This window comes from Sceloporus occidentalis, unplaced genomic scaffold (assembly GCF_023333645.1).
Source record: "Sceloporus occidentalis isolate IW3139 unplaced genomic scaffold, rSceOcc1.0.p SCAF_1, whole genome shotgun sequence".
In the NCBI taxonomy this organism is placed as follows: Eukaryota; Metazoa; Chordata; class Lepidosauria; order Squamata; family Phrynosomatidae; genus Sceloporus; species Sceloporus occidentalis.
In genome coordinates, this window is record NW_028316981.1 from 158,237,098 (window position 1) to 158,263,933 (window position 26,836).

Here is a 26,836-nt window from a genome sequence, read left to right on the forward strand (position 1 = left end):
ATTCTGGTCCCAAAATCTGCCCTTGACTTATACATGAGGTCGACTTATAGTCGGGTATATACAGTAGTTTAAGGCCATATGACAAGGCACCACTGTCACTCTTGCAGCCCGATTGTACTTGTAAACACAATTTGTGGAATTTGTGAAGCTGCAAAGTCAACAAAATTAAGAGGACCTAAATCCTTGTTGTTGTTGTTGCTAGCTGCCCTCAAGTCACCCCCGACTCACGGCAACCCTGTGAATGAAACATCTCCAAGATGTCTAGATCCTCTACCGTATTGTAAATATGGTTCCTTAGCTAGTTTGCAAGGTACACAGTATACTGTACTTAAATACAACCCAGCTCCTGGACACCTTGATTTCTTCCTCTTTTTTTTTTCCTACCAAAAGCAGCACAAGTAAACATCACAACAGAGGCTGCAAGGGATGGCAATCACTGGAGAAACCCCCTCTCCTTCCATTATTATACTAAATGTCAGGTAATCAATGCCAAATTAGTGTTATCACCCACTGTTGTATCTTTTCCCTGATAATGTGACATATTTTACAATGATAACATATTCCACTTTTATAAGAATTAAGTAAGCCACCATGGTGCAGTGTTGGGTTAGAATTCTGGAAGGCCAGGGTTCGAATCCATGCTCAAGGCATGGAAACCCATTGGGTGATTGTGAAGTGAAATGCTGGGCTAGTCTGATGGAAGCCAGCCAACCAGCCAGTCTTCAGAATGATTGGGGGGGGGGGGCCCTCTGGCAGATATACAGTAAACCTAGCAGTGATTCTCAGATTCTGACGTCCCAGAATCCCAGACCATTGGCCAAGATGTGTGAGGCTTCTGGAAGCTGAAGTCCAAAATATCTGGAGGACCAAAGTCTGGAAATCACTGAAGGCTGTCTCTGTTCAAGGGTCATATAGGGGGAAAGACAAAATAGTCAGAGACAAGGAAAAGAATTGAATAGGGTGTGAGGACCTGGGAATGGGGAACAAGTTCAGGAATTTTTTGTTTAGCTTACCTACTACAGTGGATCCTTGTTATACGCTGGGGTTTAGTTCCAAGATCCCCCATATATAACAAAATCCGTGTATGCTTACGTCCCATTAAATATAATGACATAGCAAAATGGTGTCCCTTATAAAAAATGGAAAATCAAGGTTTGATATTTGAAATTTATACTTTTTTTGAACATTTTCAAAGTGTGTATGCTTGAATCAGTGTATAAAAATCTGTGTATAAGAAGGGCTGATTGTATATTATAAATATTTGCTGTTTTTATACTCTAAAACTGTGTTAACTGCATTAGTAGCAACATAACTTGTCTTTATGTAAAAGAGTAGGTAGGTTTCCAACAGGAGGACAGCCTGTTTGCAGCTTTTAAAAATTGTAAATGAGGGGGCTTATGCTTTAGATTGCAGAGAGTAAATGCATTAGATCACTACATAAAACAGATTTGTCAGTCTTTAGTGCTGTTATTCTTACAAAAAGAAACCCCAACTACAGTATTTTTTTTTACAAATCTTACATAATGGTGATGTATTGTTGCAGTACATCTATGGTTCTATTTGGGGAGGGGGGGGTGAAAGCAGGAAGAGTTCAACCTTTAACTTATACCCCAAATAACCTTTCTGAAATTATTTTGAAGATAAAGGGCAGAGGAGATTGTCCCTTGCCATAAATTCTCTCACTGATAAATGCTAATAAGCACTTGTCATACCTGAACAACCAAGCTTCACAAAGAATTTAGACACGCTAACTAGAAGGAGAAAACACATTTTTCAATGACCAAAAATGTAGCTAAAAAGCTGGAATAATGAAGCCCTCTATCTCAGAGATGTCACATTAGAGCTGCTGCAACTGATCAAGAGATGTCTGTTTATCAAACAAAAACACACTAATTTGGCAAGATTATGTTTTTCTTAACTGATATTCTGTACAGGCACAATAAGCCAAAATTAAAACAAAATATACCATCACCACATTGGGATATCCAATAGATGCCTTTGAAAGGAAACATAATCCTAAATCATAGAATGATAGAATCATAAAATAATAGAGTTAGAAGAGACTGCAAGAGCCATCCAGTCCAAGCCCCTGCCATGCAGGAAATCCAGATCAAAGCATCCCCGACAGATGGCCATCCAGCCTCTGCTTAAAGACCTCCAAGGAAGGAGACTCCACTACACTCCGAGGGAGTTTGTTCCACTGTCGGACAGCCCTTACTGTCAGGAAGTTCTTCCTAATGTTGAAGTGGAATCTCTTTTGCTATAAATATATAGAATGATTCAAGCGTGGTAAGACAAGAAATAAAATGAGAATCATGTTGTTGTTTTGGATAAATGGCACACTATGTGCTTGAGTACCGCATATAAATGTGCTTCTACAGCTAATGAAAACAGCTAAACAGCTGTCAAATTAGATATCTACTGTAAGCTAACAAGTAATGAAATGGAGTGGGGGATCATACTCAATGTAGGAAGTCTCTGATATCATGTTTATGCTCGTTATAATAAAAGCAGCCAACACCTTGTCTCTGTTTTGGCAATGTTACCACGCAGGCTATTTACCTGTCTGCCGCCTCCTCTCCACCCCACCCTGAACTCCAGCATCATGACTGTGTCTGGGCTTGATATAAAGGCGTCAATATACTTTTCCATGCAATTTAGTCATGCCCAATCTATGGAGCATTACATGTGTCCCAAGCACATAAAGAAATGGTGTATAGGCTAACTTGCTAGTAGTTCAGCACAGCAGGTAAAATAGTGATCCTTCCATTATTTGAAAAAGATTATTTTACATTTTAACTCTGTCCAGATCCTGTTTAAAGGACCTGACAAACTACATTACCTGCCTCTTGGCTGTTCTACCAAGGAGTACTTGCTGCACATCTAAAATGAAACATGCCTATTTCAAGGCAGTAGCTTGAGTGTTTTCTTAACTGTAATGCAAAAAAAAGAAAAAAGAGAGATCTGATAATCACACCCTACCTTCTAGCATAAAGTAAGAGACTTCAAATAAACTATAGCAGAAGCTAATTCAACCTGTGATAAAAATCACAAAATGTGTACAAACTCCAAGAGATAGGGGCTGTAGAACAATATTAAGCAGGTATTATAAAAACAGAAAATATTTCTATTTCAAACTAATAATGGGTTTTAATTAGCTGCTTGGATTTAACCATATCCGTAACTAAAAATAACATGTTATTACTAATCTACAAACAAGGTTTGGTACGTTTCACGTTTTGGTGGTATTCAAACTAGCTGAAATTGTTGCACCCAAGATAGTTATCAGCTCTACCCATGCTACAAGTATTTCTTCGTGGGGCCTCTATTCTATTGGCTTATAAACCAAGGGATAAAATTGTGTACACAAGCCACAATATTCGTTTGTGAGAAACCTAGGCAACATCCCAAAGGGTGCTTCAGTGCCTATTTGCAGGAACAATTCAAAAGAAATAGGAAAGCTTTTGAGTAAACCACCTGGGTACTTTAGATAGAATCCATTTGCCAGTACAAACAATTTCCAAACAACTGCAGATTACTAATCGAATAATATAAAATTACAATTTCTTGTTTTATGTCTAAGGTTAAATGGAGAACTTATTGCTAACACTGTTTTAAAGAAGTAGGCCAATTCTTGGGCTTTTCTTGATGCTGGGTGGATCTGATCTTTTCTCCAAATTGATGCTAGTGTGTACCAAACACCAAAAAGATAAATGATGTGTGACTAAAAAGCATCTTCCCAAATATTTAGCTCACTTGATTAATTAACACAGTGGAAGAGAATGGTATCCAAACCTCTCTCTGTGTGTATGGGCCTTCAAGTTGTTTGTCGACTTATGACAATCTCATAAATTTCATAGGGTAAAGGAATACTCAGAAAGGTGCTGTTGCCAGTTCCTTCTTCTGAAATATAGCCTACAGCACCTGGTACTTGTTGGGAGTCTCCCATCCAAGTACTCACCAGGGTTGACCCTGCTTAGCTTCCAAGATAAGACAGGATCTGGCACCTTCAGGGCCTAACCTTCTTCCAAGGTCTGATTTTTCAGAATTAACTAATGTTTTTAGCTGTTTAACATTCTGAGAGGCTTATCTGAACCACAATTTCTACAATTCAAAGATGCCACAATATCTACAGTTCAAACATTTTCAACATTATGATAGTCAAGAATGTGCAATATTACTCCTTGAGAATACAACTAATCACTAGAGGTGGCTACACTTCTCCTTGCTCTACTTCATTATCACTATACAGTATCCACCACCTGAAGAGACTGGTGTTATTAGTTTAGCACCATTCTGCTATTCAACATTTTTTGGCTTCACTGGGGTTGCTCCGTTTAGACTCCAAAACATGCTGTGGGTCCATCTGGTGTTGGTCCTCTCCCTTGTTAGTAATCTTTCCATGCCAGCATTCCAGCAACAGAAAGTACCACATGAACTGAGAAAACAGTTTGACAGTTCCTTCCTAAAGCTAACCCAGATGGCTCAAAAGGAAGTGGTCATGCTATCCATGGCAAGGTAAGGAAGAAGCTAATTCTGTTTAATTGAGGATGGGGGTGGGAGTTCCTCCTCTCCAAAGCTGTGGTATTAGCCTTCAAATCTGGAAGCATTCAGAAGTGCTCTAAGCTCATTCACAAAAGAGTACAGTTGGCCCTCCGTTTTCACAGGGGATCTGTTCCGCCCCCCCCCCCCCTGAAAACGGAGGCTCGCACATATTCAAGCCTCATAGCCTTGAATGGAGCGCACCCCCGTGTGTACAGCCTGGGCATGTCCGCCATAAAAATAACTGAAGTCGCCCCTCCACAGGTATTTAAGAGTATGGATCTGAGATCCGTGAGTGAGGAGGGGCGACTGTACTCTGAAAGCATGCTCTTGTACATATCTAATGTACGTGGTTCACCCACTGCACCATCTCCAATGTTTTATTTCTGATGCTCAAAGGAAACACATGCATACACCTCAGCTTGCACCGAAATAAACCACAATCAAAGTATGAAGGTAATGTATTTACCTTCACAAAGTAAGTGCCCAAAAGAACATTAAAATTGTATTTAAATTTTGATAATGACATGTGACTTAGTAAGCGAATAAGGCAGACCTCAAAGAAGAGTTAATAGATTCTGGCTAATAGCATCGTCTTGGCTCCAATTTGGGGTTACTTGCTTATTAGGAAGGTGCTTATAGAAAGCAGCCTTCTACTGAATCAGACCATGTAGTCTAGGACACTCAAATCTGACTAGCAACAAATGGTCTCTATGGTTTCAGATAATGATATCTTCCTAGCCATTATCTGGATCCCCTATTACTCCCTCTATTGTTTAGAGAAGCATTCCCAGAGGCGAGCCCCTCTCTGACCCAGGAAGCCTCCTTTTAACCATCCATTAAGAAGCCAAGCCCTTCCTCCAGTCCATCTGTCTTGGTCCAGGCCTCGGAGGTGGAGAAGATCTGCTGGACCTGATCCTATTCCCCACCACCACTCCCTTCTCCTTTTGTTTCAGGTCTTTTAGATTGTAAGCCTGAGGACAGGGAACGGTCTGACTAAAAGATTGTATGTACAGTCTGTGTAAATTTACAGTGCTTTATAAATAAAGGTTAATAATAATAATAATAATAATAATAATAATAATAATAATAATGGTACTCTTCAACCCATAAACCAAGCTTGACCTTGTTTAGCTTGCAGAACCAGGCAGGACTGGATGTAATCAGAGTGGTACAGTGGCAGTCACTATGAGAAATCAGTAACCAATGATTAATGTTAGTAGCGCCGCTCAATCAGATTACTCATGGAAAAAGGATGAAAGTGCAAGAGAATTTACTTCACCTTCTCATCCTTTTCATCCAGAGGATTCTGGGGGCCACATTGTTCAGAGGGCAGCAGTGGAAGAGTCTGCCATGGGGCAGACAGGGGAGATTCTGGACACCTGTGAATGTGTGTGTTTGTGTGCACTGTTACTGTTGTGTGTCTTTAAGTCATTTCTGACTTATGGCAACCCTAAGATGTTTCTTGGCAGAATTTATTGAGAGGAGGTTTGCCCTCCCCTGAGGCTGGGAGTGTGACTTGCCCAATGTCACCCAATGGGTCTCTACAGCTGAATGGGGACTGAAATCCTGGTCTCCCAGTTTCTTAATCCAACATTACGCCATGCTTGCTCTTGTGTGTGTGTGTTTATCTTTGATTTTAGAATTAATGTTTTAATGGTGTTTATATGTGAGGAGGAAGAGTTGGAGATAAAAAGCAAGTAGCATGGAAAATTCTATGTTCGTATGTATATGGACAAAGACAATTTGCCCCATTCCATATATAGTTGCAGGACTTTTAGTCCAAGTGCCAATTAGAACCTGCAGGTTCAAATGTTGCATTGCTTTCTGATCAGCTTATTCAACTTCCCAAGCATAATTAAATATGTTTTTCCTAAGAAGCAAGGTTGTGTTCTCTCAGCCCTTAAACTGAACACAAAGTCATGCATTTTCACCAGCAGACAGCACACCTGGAACAGACTAAAACAAAAAGGCTGGCTCTTTGTTTAAATATTTTCTGTACCTTCTAGAACAGGCAAGACATCAAGATTGGGGGTGGGGTGGGAGTTGGCTGCATGGTATTTACAATAAACCACACACTGCAGCACTGCTCTGGTACAAAGCAAGCAGGAGTCAGTTAAGCCTGGCAGATGTTACATGACTGTATTTAGTATTCCCTTTAGAATAATCCTGCTGGATCTGCAGCTTCTGTTGTCAGGATTTTCTAGATGTGCATGGGCAAAGCAACGGCAGTATTTTTGAATAGGATTTTATCACCCACTTAAGTTTTAACTGTCATTAGTTTTAGCTGAATCTATTCTTAGCACGTGGAAGAGTACCTCACAAATATAATGGCTGAGGTTGGGGTGAACTCAATAGAATAATGCCATCACCTAAATCAATGAAAACTGGACATACCATGGAGTCATAATTAAGAAAATAAGAAAGTCAAATCTGAAATAGACCACCCCAAGAAACTGTATAAGCATGGCAAAGAAATGTGCCGTGCTTTTTGTGTCTTTTTATCCAATAGCAAATAAGCAAGATCATATAGAAAAAGAAGGACTTATGAATATTTGTTTCAAATCTCTAGAAGCCACGATAGTACTGCTGGGTTCCCACATCCATATGTGTAGCCTCACATGTCCACTTTACAAAAAAATAAGAGAAACAACTATTATTATTATTATTATTAACCTTTATTTATAAAGCGCTGTAAATTTACACAGCACTGTACATACAATCTTTCTAATTGGACGGTTCCCTGCCCTCAGGCTTACAATCTAAAAAGACACGACACAAAAGGAGAAGGGAAAGGTGGTGGGGAAGGGGCCTCTCTAGTAGGATAATACATATAAAATACATAGCAATACAGGAAATGATTCAATAAAACAGACAACAAAAGAACAACAAAAAGCAAGTGACAATTATGCAAGAAAAGAGGGAGCTACAGAAATTAAAAGATGAGTAGGAAGTGTATCAAGAGGACAGGTTGCAGGTTTGCAAGAGTTCAAAAGTGTAGATGGTTCATCCAAAGAAGCAGGAGGAAACTACAAACATACGGTATCATCAGGACTGTCCTGTGACACTGTGCAAATCTACAGTGCTATATAAATAAAGCATAATAATAACAACAACAACAACAACAACAACATTTTAGTCTGGATGCACAAAGTTAAGATAGGTGTTCTAACAACCCTGGACAACTTACACTAAACAGTTCATATTTCAAACTCCCTGGTAAAAATATCTTTTATGCAGCATAAAATGTGGGCTCTGTAAGAAAAAGCCTTGGTCTTCACACTGTGTAGCATGAAGTGTGTTTTTGTCCAAGGCCAACCAGTTTATGTTTTGCAGTGAATAGATTCTACTCAGTATGCCCGAGGAAGTAATATCTAAATGGTATTAGGGTAACACTTAGGAACACTACCATAAATCAATCCTTTGCAACATAATGATTTTGGGGGGAACAATTACATTTTGGAAAATAGGTAAGCGGAAGTTAAAATGATTGCCTATGCCATACAGAATGGCTGCTGGTGGAACTGCCGAAACAATGATTTTTTAAAAAAAAATCAATGACATTGACCTGCTTTATTGATCCACCTGCATCTGACAGAGGAAATGAGGAGACTGAATTTACTATGGATCTCCCTTTAAGAAAGGGGGGGAAGGTGAGAGCAGAGAAAAAGAATAAATGGTATATAAACAGAGCTTAATTATTTCAAGAAGGTGCCTAATAACAGCTACAAAGATGCTGGACAAGAGCTTGCTCATACTATATGGTGCTATTATTATCTAATAATAATAATATTATTTATTACAAAAAGAAGAAAACCAGTTATCCAAGGCATGGTTATAAAGCACTAATCTCTTCCCCAAAGAGGGCCATGCTCTGAACAGAAGAGAAAATGCAACCAGTAGAGTTGTATTTATAGAGCATACGCACAATCAGATTATGCGAACAAAATCAATTTTGCATACCAGACAAAATTATATACATTATCCTAATGTGTTCTAGCAGCAAAACTTCTTAAATATGTGTGTATCTTTCTACATATCCCAGCACCAGCACACATACTAAACTTGGAATATTCTGACAACTGGGAATGTAATAATATAGAGAGAGAATGCTAAGGAACAACAAAAAGAAAGAAGAGAAAGGCCTGAAAAGGGTTGGATCAGAAAGATGTATAAACATAGAGTTGCACTTATAGAGACTCTTATTTTCCTGAGACTTTACCAGGTCATACTTTATTTTACACACATCTTCAATATAACGAGGGCAAGGAACTTTTATTTATATTGGAATGTTGAAACAGCAGCATAATAATGACACTATACATCATTATCCTATAGAGGACATAAACGGTGGACAATGTAACTGGGAAAAACTGACATGCTCAGGGAATGATTGAAGTTCTTAAACAGTCAACCCAAAGCTGACCTGACTGTAGTCACGACCTGACTGTTCATAGTTTTAAATTATCCTTTTAAGATGCTTCATTTCTCATTATTATCAAATGCTAAATTCAATGCAGACTATCTAATTTAGTTATGTGCCTTCAAGTAATTTCTGACTGGGCAACCCAAAGGTGGCCCTATAACTGGGTTTTCTAGGATTGAGAGTGTGTGACTTGCCCAAGCAGATTTCCACAGCCAAGCAGGGACTCGAACCCTAATCTGCGGAATCCTAGTCCTATGCTCAAACCACTACACCACACTGGCTCTCAGATTATCAAATTATTATGTACAAATATAGAGAAACTATATAGATCCACAAACATCATGATCATAGAATGCTGTGCATTCCTATTTTAAACTCACTGCTGGCCACTAAACTCACTATCACCCTCATCTAACAAATTTTCTGTGTTTCCTCCTGCCTCTTTGGATGAACTCTCTACACTTATGAACTCTTCCAAACCTGCAACCTGTTCTCTTGATCCAATTCCTACTCCTCTTCTAATCTCTATAGCTCCCTCCTTTCTGCCCTCGCTTCTCCATATCTTCAATCTCTCTCTCACTACAGACTCCTTCCCGTCGGACTTCAAACATGCTCTCATTTCCCCAATTCTGAAAAAACCTTCTCTTGACCCCTCCTCTTTGTCTAGCTATCCTCCGATTTCTCTTCTTCCCTTTCTTTCTAAGGTTTTGGAACGGGTTGTTTATTCTCGTTGTCTTGAGTTTCTTGAAGCCAACTCCATCCTCAATCCCTTTCAGTCTGGTTTCCGCCCAAGGCATTCAACTGAGACAGCTCTCACTAAGATTTCGAATGACCTTTGACAGGCCAAGGCTAATGGCCTTTACTCTGTACTCATCCTTCTTGATTTGTCTGCAGCCTTTGACACTGTTGATCACTGTCTTCTAGTTGATATACTTTCTGACCTTGGGTTCTCAGACTCTGTTCTCGACTGGTTTAGATCGTACTTGTCTGGCAGATCTTTTGCAGTAGTTGCAGGGGGCCAGACTTCTTCTCCTGTTCCCTTATCTGTTGGAGTTCCCCAGGGCTCTGTTCTGGGTCCCCTTCTGTTTTCTCTCTACACACTGTCCTTAGGAAAACTCATTAGCTCTCTTGGCTTTTCCTACCATCTGTATGCCGATGACACCCAGCTGTATCTTTCTGCCCCTGACCTTTCTCCAAGGCTTGAACAGCAAGCTTCGTCTTGCCTCACAGTGGATGCGCCATCGGCATTTGAAGCTCAACATGTCCAAGACAGAGCTTCCTGTCTTTCCTCCTAAGCCCACCCTTCAACTCTCCTTTTCTGTCTCTGTGGACAACATTTCTATTCAACCAGTCCAGCAAGCCCGCAGTCTTGGTTTTATCTTTGACTCTTCTCTGTCATGTATCCCTCAGATCTAGACCACAGCCAAGGCTTGTAGATTCTTTTTGTACAATATTGCCAAAATCCAACCATATCTCTCCGCCTCTACTGCCAAGATCCTGGTCCATGCCCTAGTGGTCTCACGACTTGATTAATGTAACGTCCTCCTGGCTGGGCTTCCTCTTTCTCACCTCCGTCCTTTAACCTCTGTTCAGCGTTCAGCTGCAAGCATTATCACTTCCACCCACCGCTCTGACCACATCTCTCCTGTGTTGGCATCCCTTCACTGGCTCCCCCTCCCTTTCCGCATTCAGTATAAGCTCCTGCTGTCGACATTTAAAGCCCTCCATGGACTAGCCCCCCTTACTTATCAGACCTTCTTTCTCCTCACCTTCCCACCAGGGCCCTCCGTTCTGGTAGTCAAGGTCTGCTGTCTCAGTCCAGGATTTCCTCTGCCCCATCTCGGATTTGCCCCTTTTCACTCGCTGCCCCTCACTCCTGGAACCTTCTTCCCCCGCGAGCAAGAGCCATCACTTCTTTAACCAGCTTCAAAACGGAGTTGAAAACCATCCTGTTCAGAGAAGCCTTCCCAGGCATTGCATAATTGTCGCTTACTATTTGTTGTTCTTTTGGTGCCTGTTTATCAAACCATTTCCTGTATTGCTATGTACTGTATATGCATTATCTTACTTGAGAGTATGTATTTCCCTGGAAAATGATTAACCATCCATTATGAAGCCAAGCCCTCCCTCCAGTCCATCTGCCTTGGTCCAGGCCTTGGAGGTAGAGAGGAACTGCTGGGCCTTTTACCCTTTCCCTCCACCACTCCCTTCTCCTTCTGTGTCATGTCTTTTTAGATTGTAAGCCCAAGGGCAGGGAACTGTCTAACTAAAAAGATTGCATGTACAGCGCTGTGTAAATTTACAGTGCTTCATAAATAAAGGTTAATAATAATAATAATAATAATAATAAAGAAAACACAGTTTTAGATAAATAACACTAATGTTCTAATTATTCTTAGCTCTATTCTTTAATCAGCCCTGATTAAAGCCTAATGTTTACAACATAAAATGCTGATCTAATCTGTCCAGGCTTTGAAAGCACAATGAAAAGAAATTTAATCTTTGGGCATTTTATATCATGAAAACATAGTAGTTTTTTGCATGCCTAAAGCCATTTTTCCCTGTTCAACCACTAAGGGGTGCTGTTGCTAACAAAGATCCAGTCTGATGGAAATTCAAAACCAACAAGATTTTAAACAGAAGGACCAATGATTTCCATGTTGCAACCAGGAAGTGGCTTTCTGGAAGTTGCTGTAGAACAAAAGGAGGCAGGAACACAGCAGATATATGAGAAGTGTTGTCCCAGCAACATATAAATGTAACAGGAACCAGGAACCGTTCACACACAGGGAGTATTCTGTAGAAAAACTAACATGATGCCAATCTGACTGCTGTGCCTCCCATCCACCCTCAGCATAGCTGTCACACTACTGCTGTGAAGTTATTGAAGCATTGATTTGCCAGTCTAGAAGCCACAGGAATTGACATTGGAGGCTTATGAGACAGTATTCTACAACAAAGGGGCACAGACATTTGCTGTACAGTAGTTTGATTCCAGGTTGGGGATGAGGGGGACCAAGGGAAGAAAACTAGTAAAGAGATTTGCATGAGTGTTGATTCATACAGCCTGTGAAGAATGACAATGCTAACCTTTTGTCTAGAATAGTCAAATGTTTATCAAACCAGCTGTGAGCCTCAGTGAATACCCATTTGTTTTGCTTGCTAAAGGTCCACATAGCCATGTGCTTTCTTCCCTGCCTGTAACAAAGAGCCTTGTAGTTTCATCACTCCCTTTCCATTTTGAAACAATTCATTTTGTACTAACAAAACTCGCTAGAAGCAGAAATGCTCAAACGTTATAACCCATAAATATGAACACATGGATCTGCTTACACTAAACCCAAATTAGGTGTGAGTGTGACATACACTATTAGCTTTCCCCTCCATCAGAAGTCACCTGGGGGAAACCATTCCCAGCAGGACCAGCCACTGAGAGGGTCACTTGGGTCCAATGCAGTGTAGAAATAATCGAGTTTGAGAACGTTTTAACTGCCCTGGCTCAATGCTAGGGAATCCTGGGAACTGTAGTTTACTATGGCACTGGAGCTGTCTGACAGAGGCGGTTAACTGTCTCACAAAAACTAGAGTTCCCAGAATTCCCTAGCATTGAGCCAGGGCAGTTAAAGCGGTCTCAAACTCAATTATTTCTGCAGTTTGTTTTGGACTTTGGTGCACCTGTTAGAGATCAAGCTTCTAGCCTCCACTGAGCCACAACACTCACTTGGGCCACTTCTATGCTCTCTGCTTGACCTACCTGAAGGATGTGGAAATAAAAAGGGGAGGAGGAGGAGACCATGCATGCTACCCTGAGCTCACTGGGAGGAAAGGTGTGATATAAATGAAGTTAATAAACACACTCTCATCCTCAGAGGATGGCAATGACAAACCCCTTCTGAACAAATCTTGCTAAGAAAATCCCATGATAGGTTCACCTTAGGGTCCCCATAAGTTGAAAATGACTTGAAAGGAGACAACAACAACAAATAAACAAGCCTCTAGCTATGCCTCTTACTTATCTTTGTAACTAAGGGCCCATACAGACAGACCAAAATAAAGCTGCTTTGGGTCACTTTGGAGGTATGCTGTTTAAATGATGCATTCATCCTAAGAGGCAAGAAGCTGCGCCAAAACTGCGCTCTGGTCCTTAGGACTGAAGTGTGGCTTTGGTACAGCTTCTGGCCTCTTAGAACTCATGCATCATTTAAACAGCATACCTCCAAAGTGACCCAAAACAGCTTTATTTTGGTCTGTCTGTACTTGTTACTTGAGGGAACGCCTCTCCCTACACAATCCACCCCGCACTCTCAGAACAACTGGGAAGTATCTACTCAAGCATCCCAAGGTGAGACTAACAACTACTCACCAAAGAGCATTTACGGCCATGGTCCCTACGCACTGGAACAATTTTCCGGAAGAAATCCGACTTATATCTACCCTAGATGCCATCAAGAAGGCGCTGAAAACTCACCTCTTCCAGTTAGCATACCCCTCTGACTCTCTATAATAGAATATCATTCCCAAACAGGAGCCTACCTCAAGATGCTAATTAGGATTGCATATTGCATGTTTTTAGACAGATGATTGTTTTTATACTTTGTTTTTAATAATTGTTACTGGAATTGTTTGTAATTGCATTTGTATTTGTATTGTTGTATTATATATCCTGATGTAATGCCGCTTCGATCCATCGGGAGAAGCGGGAAAATACAAATAAAACGTATTATTATTATTATTATTATTATTATTATTATTATTTAATTAATTTTGGCCTGTCTGTATGGGCCCTAAGAAGCAATTAGTGCCTGAATTTGCTCCCTCAGCTCCTGATCCAAGCCTCACCATCTCTTTTCCTCTTGTTTCAGGGCTTTCTGATTACAGTGCGTCCTCGCCTTACGCGGGGGATCCGGTCCAGATCCCTCCGCGTAAGGCGAATTCCGCCTATGCTCGAGCCCCATTGGAAACAATGGGGCTCGTGCGCGGCGGTGCGGCAGCGCGGGGCGCAATGGGCACGCACGCCCATTCAATTGAATGGGACGTGCCGCCCCGCGCGCGCCCCCCGCGGCTTTAGCACATACGCTCAAGTCCACGTATGGCACACCCGCGTATGGCGCGGGCGCACTGTATAAATTTCAGCCCAAGAGCTTTTTTTAGCTGAAAAGCAGGATACAGGTGCTTCAAATAAATGACGCTCACATACATATCACATGGCTACTTCTTCCCCACAAACACAGACAGTTATCTGTCCAGACTTTCCATGATACTTTTTAACAAAACATTTAAGGTTTTTTTTTAAATGAGCATTTTCACATAAACAAGAAAAACTGCACAAACAAATCCAGAACATCTACTCACCCATGAAATATTTTCACTACTTTTATCTGTTCCTACATATCAAATTAATTAATTTATGACAATCTGAAAGCCTGAAAGACCACAGTGTGTAAGGAGGAAATAATCTGCTTCTGCTTTATAGAAACTTCACTAGCTCATCATCTGGATGTAATTCTCACTTGCGGTTCACAAGCATGGTATAAAATTAAAGAAGATCTCTTCATTTCATATTAGTATAACTGGGACAAAGCCACTGTTCTTACCATCATGTCTGATTATGGGGTTAAGCAGTCATGGGTAAGCAAGTATCGCTTGTCTAGGGTCAACACAGAGCTGGAATCAATCTGAACTGAACACATAGCTCATGTGATAAACCAAAGGAGAAGTAAAACCTGGTGCGGATGAACTGGTAAACAAATAGCAGAGAAGAGGAACTATTTAGATCCTGCAATGCTATTGTAGACATTTAAAAGTGAAATGATAAGGAAACAAGTAAGGTGTTTGTGCAAGAGAAATTAGAACCTTACATATAAGTACCTTACATATAAGTAATACACAATGGCCTAAATCCTGTCCTTAATTCTGACTAGAGTAAACCCACTAAAGCAATGGAATTTATCTACATGCAAAATAACTTCTCCTTTCATAAGCAGATAACATTAGATTTCTCAAGGAATCTCTGTGAATTTAGGTGCTGTATAGGTAAAACACTCCAGATTGTAATCCCAAATGGTAGTCCAATGAAAGAGTTTTCCGTTGCTAGAGGGCGTAAACCTCAAAGAGTTAAATCTCAGTTCTTTGTTTCTCTCTTGTTTAGGATTCCCCTGTTGGGACTAAATTTGCTATTTTGAAAGAAACATTTAGCTTTGCATACGACAGGGACATCTGGATCTCAGTCATTTTTCTGTTGCTAACAGGAGTTGAAATTTTATTATCTGTCTTTTATTGCTCTTTGTCCTTAGTCCTCACATGGCTAATAATGGGAGTGGCCTCTGCCTGCACTGAAATCCCTCAATATCATGTTAACTGACAACATCTCAAACAGAAGGTATGCTTGTGACTCTTAACCATTTTTCCTCCTGTATGATTTTTAACATCTTTCCCTGATGAAGAAGGCAGTGATGCTTCAAAAGCTTACAAAATGTATTTTATACTTTGCAGTTGGTTCAAAAAAGGTATTGCAGCTCGTGAATTTTGGATTTGTTGTATTTTAGTACATGGCTACCTCTGAATATATTTTGTTGGAAGCAAGGTATTCAAAGCCAGTGAAAGGGGAGAGGAAACACAGCTGAAAGCACAAGGAAGTTTGGGGTGGGTAAAAACAAAAAAGAACAAGAAGAGAAGTAGACAGCAGCAGCTAAAACTTAAGAGAAATCCAGACTCAGCCATGTAAACTCATTGGATGACCTTGGACAAGTCATACTCTCTCAGCCTCTGAGGATGGGAATGGCAAACCTCCTCTGAAGAAACTTGCCAAGAAAACTCCATTATAGGTTTGCCTTAGGGTATCCATCAGTCAGAACAACTTGAAGGCACACAACAACAACAAACACGTAAGAAAGTTTAGGGAGGCCTTTACATTTTAAATTACAGAGCCGTATGTGTGTGAGGTGTTGTGGTGTTGTGTGTCATACTGTATTTTATTCTCTCTTATTTTTAAAATCTTTTAGTAGTAATTATGTTTTTAAGCTGTTTTTAACCATTTTAACCACAGTTTTTAATAATATTGTTATTTAATTCTTTTTTAAACTTTTGTAAAATAAGATTTTAATTTAATCTTGTTTTAAACTTCTGGTAGCCACCCTGGATCTCAGCCTGGGAGAAAGGCTGCATATAAATTCAGTAAAATAAGTAAGTAAATAAAGAAATATGATAAATGATGAAAAACATAATCTGGCAAAATAATTCAGTGTGTATGTACATGTATGTGCTTGAACCCCACTGATTTCAATGGGACAAGCATACCCACCTATACAGGTTTATTCACTACAGAAATAGGGAATGCAAATGTTTATTTCAACCGATTTGAAGGAATGTTTTGAAGGAAGGGGATGACAAATGATTCTTCAAATCACAAACAGAGGTTTGGAGGAAAAATAATGAGGGGACTAGTGAATTTTGTCATTATGCCTTGAGCAGATGATTATGTGGCTTTGTCCTTAAGAACTGATGTATAAAATACAAATTTTGAATGGAGGAAAGACATTTTGTCCGGTGTTGAGAAAAGGCTGCTGCACTTGGCAAGAAGAATTATCGTGCAGTAGCATTCTGTGACCAAAGAGTAAAATATGTTTTGCAAGGAGAGAGAGACAGCATAGGCACACATATCAAATTGCTCATGAATCTTATGAAAGGAAGTAAATATATAAAAGCTATATTCCACATCTGGGTATATATACAATAATATAGATTCAAAGAGCCATCTCGTGACAAAAATAAAATTTTACATATTTGGAAAAGTTGTATGGTTAATAAGGATAACATCAGAGAAAATTTCAATTCCAAGAGTTCTGTGTTACCCTTCAGTTAAACAAGCCTCAAAGCATACATTCAGATCCCATTTTTCCTCTCAGTATCGCGCTGTGGCTGTAATTCAGATTGTATGCCTATGGGTAGGGATGGTCTTCTGTTTTAAGTCCTCGGCAATATCATAGTAGGCTTTAGATGTTTTAGAAATAAATAATCAAATTGCAAATTGAAGTACATTTTATTATAATAGATATATTGTTCCCTAACATGGAGATTAATCATAAGAAACTGTAATTTATATAAACAAACCATATAGGAAACCTTCAAGGAAATAGATTTAGTCTGTTGACCTTAGCTGCAAAAGTTTAGCTATTTCTCTTAAATAAAGATTAAAAAGAAACACAGTACAGAGTTGGAGTTTGTTGTGGGGCCCAGAGCGGAGCACAGCCTTTTACTGAATCAGCTTCAAGGAAGTCCTGACACACTGCAGACTACAGCCTGCCATTTTTGTTGTGGCAAAAATCTTCTGGGCCATATCTGCAAAATGGAAACGAACACTTCCTGTGTCAGAAGGTGGACGGAAGCATTAGTTCATAATGGCAATATGGGTATGTGTTGTGTGTGTTTTTTAAAGCAGTGGAGGTAAGCATAATTGCAAATCTCGCTCTACTTTCACTTCGAAAGCAGAAACATGTTAGATTCCAAAGCTCAGAATCTTGTTCCACATTCTGCCCGTTGTCTTTTGCCATTGAGGTAAAGGAAAATTGGCCATCAGGCACTGCTGCACGGAGCACATCTGTGTCTTAATGGCAGCAGTAAGCCCCACCTTAATTAGCAAAAAGGTTTCCAGCTCTGTCTTCTGCCAGTGCTCTGTCTGACTCCTCTGGCAATTACAGCCATCACAGTGTACATGGTCCACACATATTTCTTTCCCCCACTAATTAAACTGCATTTTACACAAACAACATTAGTATGCAGAGAGACATTGTAGCACCTCTGAGACTAAATGAAAGAAAGAAGTTGGCAGCATGAGCTTTCGTAGACTACGAAGGCGCTTGCTGCCAACTTCTTTCTTTCAGTTAGTCTCAAAGGTGCTACAAGAACTCTCTACATACTGATTCTACAGACTAACATGGCTATATCTTTGAATTCTACAAACAAAATTAAATATGCATACGAAGTGATACTTTACAGGAGAGAGCCACACTGCCATCTCAGGATACAAACAGAGACACTAGTGTAAATAACACATTTTAGGCCTAAACCCAAATGTCAGTCAATCACTGATTCCATGGGAATTTGGTAAATCAATGCTTATGTAAGCTCCATTGATTTTATGGAATTACTTTAGTTGAGAATCACAGGTAGATTTAAACTCCATGTTGGAAGGATGGATTTATTTGATATATGCCCTGCCCTTTCTCGTAACAACAAGGTCCTCTAGTGCTAAGACTAAGACTTTTATGATAGCATGAGCCTTCGTGGACTTCAGCCCCTTCAAAAGAAACATAGGTTGCTATACAAAGTTCAGATGACTGCATGCATATATGTGTCCACACAAAGTAAACATAGCTAAGGGAGGAAACCTATAGATAGTGAGGCCAGAGGGAAACTAAACATAAAAAGTGCTGACAAAGAACTTATTCACTGAATCAAGTGAAAGTCCTGAAAGTAGAAGCTAATTATCCACAGTTCACACATCCCTGAATAGGCACCACACTATGTGCTTCTGAATTGTGTCCCTAAGGTTGCAAGAGACTGCCTGTAACAGAGAGATGAGTTACTTCTTGAAATTTTGAAAAGCAGTTCCCGTCAGAGTATTGTCATGCAGCCTTCACATACCTGCACATTCATTTACCCTGAAGCTTTTCAGCTTGGCTACAATTCACTAAATTCATTCCCAGTGCCTTCAGGCACAATCTGGAGGAAGCCAGACACACCCAACTCCCACTGCTAAATTCCTAACTGTGTGTTTAAAGCCTATAGATTTCAAACTCCAACACTTCTTTCCAAGATATTCTGATGAATTACTCTCGACACCTAATCATATATGAACCCTGTTTACCTTTTTCTAGGTCACACACACACACACACACACACACACAGAGAGAGAGAGAGAGAGAGAGAGAGAGAGAGAGAGAGAGAGAGAGAGAGCAAAGAAAAAAACAGTAATGTATGAGAATTTGTTTTAAAATGGGCCAGTTCTAAGTTTCGGCCAGCTTATTCATATGCCTAGAAACCCATCTCTATCCCTACTTTCCAGATTTTCTTTCCTACTCAGCACATCTGGTGAAGAAGCTGGTTCCCCCCCCCCCCCGCTCTTAATGTAGCCTGAGTTATGAATTAAAGATCTTTCAAAAATGCAACCCTGCAGCATATTTAATGCTTCAACGTTCTTCTATTTTCTACCTCTGATGAAATAACCTTGAAGGTAATGATAATCGCTATAATCAGTCCAAATGCACACTGACAAAGCAGAAGCAATGCTGAAGCACTGACATTCAATGTCCTTCTATCCTTATTCTTGTTTGGCACAAATTCAGCTAAGCAGCACCTAACTGATACAACTTTTCTTGCACAGTTAGTCTCAAAGTTGCTACAAGATACCTTTGCATACAAATATTTCAGGCTAACATGGCTCTAAAGAACTCTGAATATTTTATCAATTCACTCCAGTGCAAAATGGTCCTCAAGCACTGTTGAACTTCCCCCCCCAAAAAAAAAAATGTATCAGTGTTAATACAGTTAATAAATGAATAAATAAATTAGCAACTTTCTATTAATCATAAAATTGACAACTACTCTTCCCTAACAACCATCTCCACTTTTAGTACATTCTGAATGAAAATTTAGCAAAATTCATGAAGTATTCTGAATAAAAGTGCCAGGTAACTGTACTATTATTATTAAATGAAAGGAGACCTACTAAGTGACTGGAATAAAAAATGGCTACAACTAAGCCAGAGGCCATCATTTACCTAACCATCCTTCCTTTCCTCTCTCTATAATAAAGCAATAAATAATAAATAAATAATAAAGCAGGTGGCTTCTGCTTGTTCCACCTGCTTTATTATTTAATAGTTTATATAATGTTTTAAGTATTTGGTAACAATTCTCCAGTAACAACAGCTTAACTGTCTATCAGACCACTTCTGAGCGCAACACAGTGCTGCTGCTGTTGTTGGGTGCCTTCATGCCATTTCTGACATATGGGGACCATAAGATGACCATGTCACATGGTTTTCTTGGCAAGGTTTGTTCAGAGGGTGAGACTTGGCTAAGGTTACCCAGTGTGTTTTCTGTGACCAAGCAGTGATTCAAACGCTGGTCTCCAGAGTCCTAGTCCAACATCCAAATCACTGCACCATGACAGCTCTCACATTGCTGTATATGACATATAAAGCCTTATATGATTGGGTCCAGGTTATTTAAAAGACTGTATTCTCCCATTCAAGCCTGCCCAGGCTTTGAAACCTTGAGGAGAGGCCCTTCTTCCAAAATGTTGAATTTTCTTCCTAGCTGGGCAAACTATCCCCACTCTGTTGTCCTTCTGCTAGCAGGCAAAGACTTTCTATTCAATAAGGCCTTCAGTGGCAGAGACAGGGTTATAATTGCACAAGCTAGACTTTATAATTTTTTGGCTTTATTATTATTGAGGAGTTTTCAACTGTTTTGACTTGTGTTTTAATAGTACAATCAGTTTCATATGTATTTTGATATGTCTACTTCATAATGCTTCTATTTATATATATAACCTTGGAAAGTGCCTTTTACCCCAGCCAAGGAGAAAGATGGGATAAGAATCATATAAACACATGTGTGTGTGCACACAAGCGTGTGATAACAATGACTACATTTATGCCACACTTTCCTTTAAGTGGTTCAAGGCAGCATACAAAATTCGTCCCCCATTTTAACATCACAACCAACTTATGAGTTAGTATAGGCTGAGTGAGTCTAGGCTTGTGAGGTAGGTTGGGCTGATTGGGGGCTGTAACCTGTAGAGAAAGAGATAAGAGAACAGTATTGCAATGCTAGGGTGTAAAGTCCAGTGTTGTTCAATCTTCTGGATTTTTTAAAATAATAATAATAATAATAATAATAATAATAATAATAATAATAATATAGAATTAGGGGTAGGCTACAAGGTTAACTGTAGCAGCAGGGATAAACTGAGTGATTGCTTTCCCATCTACAGGAGAAAAGCAGAAGGACTCTTAAGAAAACTCTTTAGGGAAATGGATTTTGATCACAAAAAAACACTTGAAGGCAAAGCATTATTCAGATACACTTGTACCACTGCTGCAATCAATGCCACAGTCCTTGCCTCAACACTGGCATTTCTGTGAAACACGAACCCACAGTGTATAGTTTAAGCTTATCCATTAGAAAACTCAATTTATTACATTGCACTGGTTCTTCTCTCTCTTTCTATGGCCTCATTTGCCCCACTTCTCCTCAAATCCTTCTTTACCTACATATATACCTCTCCTAATCCCCTTTCCCATTTCTTGGTCCCTCAGACAACCCATTTCCAGTATCCCTTTCCTTGCCCCCTCCCCCTCCAAACACCACCTTTTTCTGCCAGATGACTTTCCCCATCCTTCCTTCATATGGTCATTACATTTTTGCAGAAGCAGATGTTCTACCCATATTTGTTCGGCACAGAGAAATCTTCGCATGTGAACTGATGACATACCAAGAATCTCGCATACCACATACATGATTCAGACAAAAGGTTTACTCAGAATAAACTCTCACCAAGCAAGTGAACACCTTCCACCTAAGAACTAGGAAGGGAGACTTAGCTTACCCCTTGACAGTAGTATACACCTTCAGAGCCTTTTGTGTGAGCAGCTGTACATGTAAAGGGCTTCCTCTTTGCAGATGTTCACATTGTACACCTCCATTTATGGAACAAGTGAGTGATCTGAGCACAGCTAGTATGTAAAACACAAACTGGCCCTTAAGTGCATTTCAAAGAGGAAGCATATTCAACACATATTCTCCACCCAGTTTTCCATTTGACTTCAAATAGGATCAGGTGAGCTTAAAACAAAGTACTGCAGCGCTACTCGAAAATGGTTTTGGCTACATACCCAGTTACAGACTGAGTCTCCCTTATCCAAAATGCTTGGGACTAAAGGTGTTTTGGATTTATTTATTTATTTGGATTTTGGAATGCCATATTTCTCTGCAATTGCTCCCAGACTATGGAACGGCCTGCCAGACAAGATCTGTCAAACTGCCAGCTTAGACAACTTTAAAAAAGCTGTCAAGACGGATCTCTTCCAGCAGACCTTTCCTGAATAAAAGTGTCCGGCGACAGAATGATTGCCCCCCACATCATGTATTAGCCCACCACTCTGTCCTCATTATATTTTTATTGTGTTATTAACAGATATTTTAATCTCCAATTTTAATTGTATCATGTTTAATCCTGTTTTAAGGAGGAGAATTTGAGACTTAATATTGAATGTGGATAGTTTAATATGTTGTGAGCCGCTTTGATTGTTTCGTCACAGAAAAGTGGGATAAAAATAAAGTTTTATTTATTTATTTATTTATTATATATACACACTATATATATATTATGCATATATATACATAATCTTATGTATACAGCATATCCTTGCCTTACATGGGGGATCCGTTCTGGACACACACCCCTACATAGTGCAAATCCCGCATACGATGAAGCCCCATTCATTTGAATGGTGTGTCCCCGCAGCGGACTGCACCAGATTATGCAGTCGAGTTTTCCACATTTGGGGAAATCTAAGGGATCAGCACAGCACTGTATATACATAATCTTGGAGATGGGACCCATGTCGAACACAACATTCATTTATGTTTTGTATATACCTTATAAACAAAGCCTGAAGACAATTTTATACAATATTTTAAATAATTTTGTACATGAAACAAAGTTTGTATCCCCTGAACCCTTGCAATGAAAAAGTAATCACTCATGAAAAAATGTTTTGATTTTTGGAAGATTTCAGAATTCTGGATAAGGGAGACTCAACCTGTACTAGTCCTTCACCTTGGCCAGCATTAGAGAGGATGAGTCTCAAACTCTACACATTGACCTTTCTGTGATAAGTGCTTCTTATTATTTACCATTAACAGAAGACCTACCTTGGGTCTGTGGGAAATACGGAGCCAGAAGCTTTGCCCTTTTCTTCTCATACCCCTTCTGTGTAATGTCCCCTAAAGGAAAAGAAAGGAGCAGATGTCAAACTTGTTTTAAGAGGGGAGGGGACTTAAGGGGAATGTGCATGTGCACCCAGTTTGAGCCATTTGGTTTGGTTTTCTGTCATCAGCAACAATGACAATTAAATAAAAGTAGAGTGATTGAAAATCCTCCTCTTCCCTGCAAAATCCTTCACTGTTGTACCAGACAATTTAAACTGCTTTAGAGATTTCTCATCAGTTTTGACGTGATACACCTGACGTCACTATTAACCCACCCATGTAAAGCAGGTCAGACTTGTGGCCTTCTGTCAATGCAATGCAACAAAACTACTAAAAGCCCAAGTGCCATACAAAGTAATATGCAAGATGATTATGATTAAACCGTGCTCCCTAACATTCATCTGTTTGATGTGCAGAAAGAACCATCTGGCTCTTTTGTCTTTTACTCTAAATTCTCACATTATATCTGACCGTCATGAAAGAGGCTAAAAAATTGAAAAGATTAAACTAGATGAGAAAAATAAGTAGCCAAAAAAACAGTTTAGCTGGCTTTGCAGCAGAGATGTAAAACATTTGGACAAATTTGGGGGGAGAAAGATGGTATTAGCATCTTTACAGATTGAAAGTCGCTTTATTATTTTAGGAACATAAAACATGTATTATTTTGTTTGCCAATGAAATGATCATGTTTGGGATTTTATGTTTATTCAGACAATAATTACAAATCAGTTTTTTAACTGAATGCTTTACATTTTTTTTGAATTCTTCCACAGTATCAAAATAGACATAGAGCACTCATTCTCAGAAAAAGAACTGGGGGGGGGGGGGGAGGTTTAAAAACAGAAACAAAGTGCTGGACTGTAATCTATTAATAATAATAATAATAATAATATATTTATATCCTGCCCCTTTGAGGTCAATCGGGGCGGCTAACAGCAATAAAATACAATACATTATACATCAAAAATCTACTTCCCTCCCCCCTTTTAAAAATTAATTAAATCAATTATAATTAAAACCAACAGATTAATCTAATGGTATTGTACATAGTCTTGCATCAAAGTATTCCTCTTACATAGTTTTTAGAAATAATTTTGGGCAAGTTCAGTATATCTACATCTTGTCATAAACATTTATTCACCATTATAGAAGGGGAAACAACTATAATCCACCCCCACCCCCCATGTTTCAGGGGAAGAGGCTTTGGGGAGGGAAAAACGGGATCTTTCTTTTCTTTTCTTATTCATTTCCCTCTTGGTCTTCACATATCTAACTGCAGCGTAGGATGAAAAAGAGTGTGGATGTTTCACAGTGCAGATAATGGAGAAAATTCACATTGGGTTTATTCTAAATGAAACTGAATCTTGTTACCTAGTCCTAAGGGCGTTCTGTTATTTGGGGTTGTTGTTGTGTGCTTGGTGCTTTCTTGGCAAGTTTCTTCAGAGGGGGGTTGCCATTGCCTTTCTAAGGCTGTGAGTGTGTGATTTGCCTAATAGATTTACATAGCCAAGCTGGAATTTGAACTCTGGTCTCCAGAGTCATAGTCCAACACTCAGACCACTGCACCATGCTGGTTCCAACCAACTTCAGCAAAGTAAACCAAATCCCCAAAGTTTTCCATCACAGTGCCTCAGAGCCAGCTAACTGTGGATTTATTGTTTAAAAAAATATTTGCATCTCAAAGTATTTGCAGTAGAATCATAGAGTAGTGAAGTAGCATTATCTCTGTTTTACTAGACAAACAGCAGAAGCAGCTGGGATAATATAACTAGCAAGTCTATGACACCACTAGTCTTGGCACTGTAACAGCTCAGTTATTATGTGGTACCCAAACATTCCTAGATTATGTTCTCAGAAATTATGTGGAGACTTTAAGGTATCTAGTGCCTTATACAGTCAGTCCTCCGTATCCAGAGATTCAATCATCTACAGCTTGAAAAAATTCAAAAATAATATAAATTCCAAATAGCAAACCTTGTTTTTGCCATTTTATATAAGGGACACCATTTTACTATGCCACTGTATTTAATGGGACTTGAATATCCATGGATTTTGGTACCCATGCAGGGGGCATGGAACCAAACCACAGTGGATGCCAAAGGCTCTGACATGCTGAAAATGGAAACAGAAAAGACTGAGGGAAGAGCAAAATCCATAGTTTTTTTAATGATCATACATTGAACATTTGGGAAGTGGGATGGCTGTAATTAATATATTATTTATACTTTGATAAGAAATTGGCATTGATAAATTAATATTACTTAAGGCCTCCCCACCCCAAAATTAATGATCAAACTAAAGCAACTAACTTTATCAAAGGGGGGAAAGTAAGTCTTGTAGCACCCTGAAGAGTAACTAGATTATTTCAACATAAACATGATGTACTCTGTGCATTGCTTCCTTTGCTCCACCTTTTCCTCACTTCCAACTAGGAAGTGACAAGTGAGCTTTATGTTGCTGGGGGCACCAAATGTATAATCAAACTCAGTTATCCCTCACCCCTCTATCATGCTTGAACAAGCCACAACAACATTTTAGGATGGCAATTATTCTAAACAATTTTTATTACCATCTTTCACCCATGATTAAAAATACAATATGAAAAATAAAGACGTATACCAGAAGTTGAAAATACCTACATATCCAGTTAGACTTAAAACACTTTATAGAATCATAGAATCGTAGAGTTGGAAGAGACCATAAGGGCCATCCAGTCCAACCCCCTGCCATGCAGGAAATCACAATCAAAGCATCCCTGACAGATGGCCATCCAGCCTCTGCTTGAAGACCTCTAAGGAAGGAGACTCCACTACACTACGAGGGAGTTTGTTCCACTGTCAAACAGCCCTTACTGTCAGGAAGTTCCTCCTAATGTTGAGGTGGAATCTTTTTTCCTGGAGCTTGCATCCATTGTTCCGTGTTCTAGTCTCTGGAGCAGCAGAAAAAAAGCTTGCTCCCTCCTCAACATGGCATCCCTTCAAATATTTAAATAGGGCTATCAAATCACCTCTTAACCTTCTCTTCTCCAGGCTAAACATCCCCAACTCCTTAAGTCGTTCCTCATAGGGCATGGTTTCCAGACCTTTCACCATTTTAGTCACCCTCCTTTGGACACGCTCCAGTTTCTCGATGTCCTTTTTTAATTGTGGTGCCCAGAACTGGACACAGTATTCCAGGTGGGGCCTGACCAAAGCAGAATAGAGTGACACTATTACTTCCCTTGATCTAGACACTATACTTCTATTGATGCAGCCTAAAATCGCATTGGCCTTGTTAGCTGCCGCATCGCACTGTTGACTCATATTCAACTTATGGTCTACTTGGACTCCACGATCCCTTTCACACATAGTTTCATTCAGCCAGGTGTCCCCCATCCTATATCTGTGCATTTCATTTTTTCATTTATAATAATAATAATAATAATAATAATAATAATAATAAATTTTTTATTTATATACCGCTTTTCCAAAAAGATCAAAGCGGTTTACATAGAGTTTAAAACCAATTATAAAACACATAATAAAATAGATAAAACCAAGAGCACTAAATACAATCTAAAAATCTAAATACAATCTAAAAACAATCATTCAATCAATCAATAGGGTGAGGTAGAGAGTCAATGGGATCAGTGTACACGACTTCATTTTCCGGGGAGGAAGGCTTGACAGAAGAGGAAGGTTTTAAGCCTCTTTTTAAATGTTTCCAGGGGGGTGATAAGACTGAGCTCGTCGGGAAGACTATTCCAGATGTGTGGGGCCGCTACTGAGGAGGCCATCTGGGAAGTAATAACATATTTAGAAGGTGGAATTTCCAACAAGTTATTCCCGGTTGTTCTGAGTGTGCGGGGGCTATATATGACAAGTGGGCTAT

At 39.5% G+C, this 26,836-nt stretch overlaps 1 protein-coding gene across 4 annotated transcripts in view; it reads right to left on the reverse strand.

Annotated features, from left to right (window-relative positions):
- Positions 1-26,836, reverse strand: part of LOC149322499 (disco-interacting protein 2 homolog B) — a 214,186-nt gene that overhangs the window by 81,666 nt on the left and 105,684 nt on the right. For all 4 annotated transcript variants that reach the window (XM_089478776.1, XM_089478767.1, XM_089478758.1 and 1 more), the window contains exon 2: positions 22,910-22,981. In XM_089478776.1, coding sequence (XP_089334902.1) covers positions 22,910-22,981 — 72 coding nt within the window. The remainder of the gene's footprint in view (positions 1-22,909; positions 22,982-26,836) is intronic.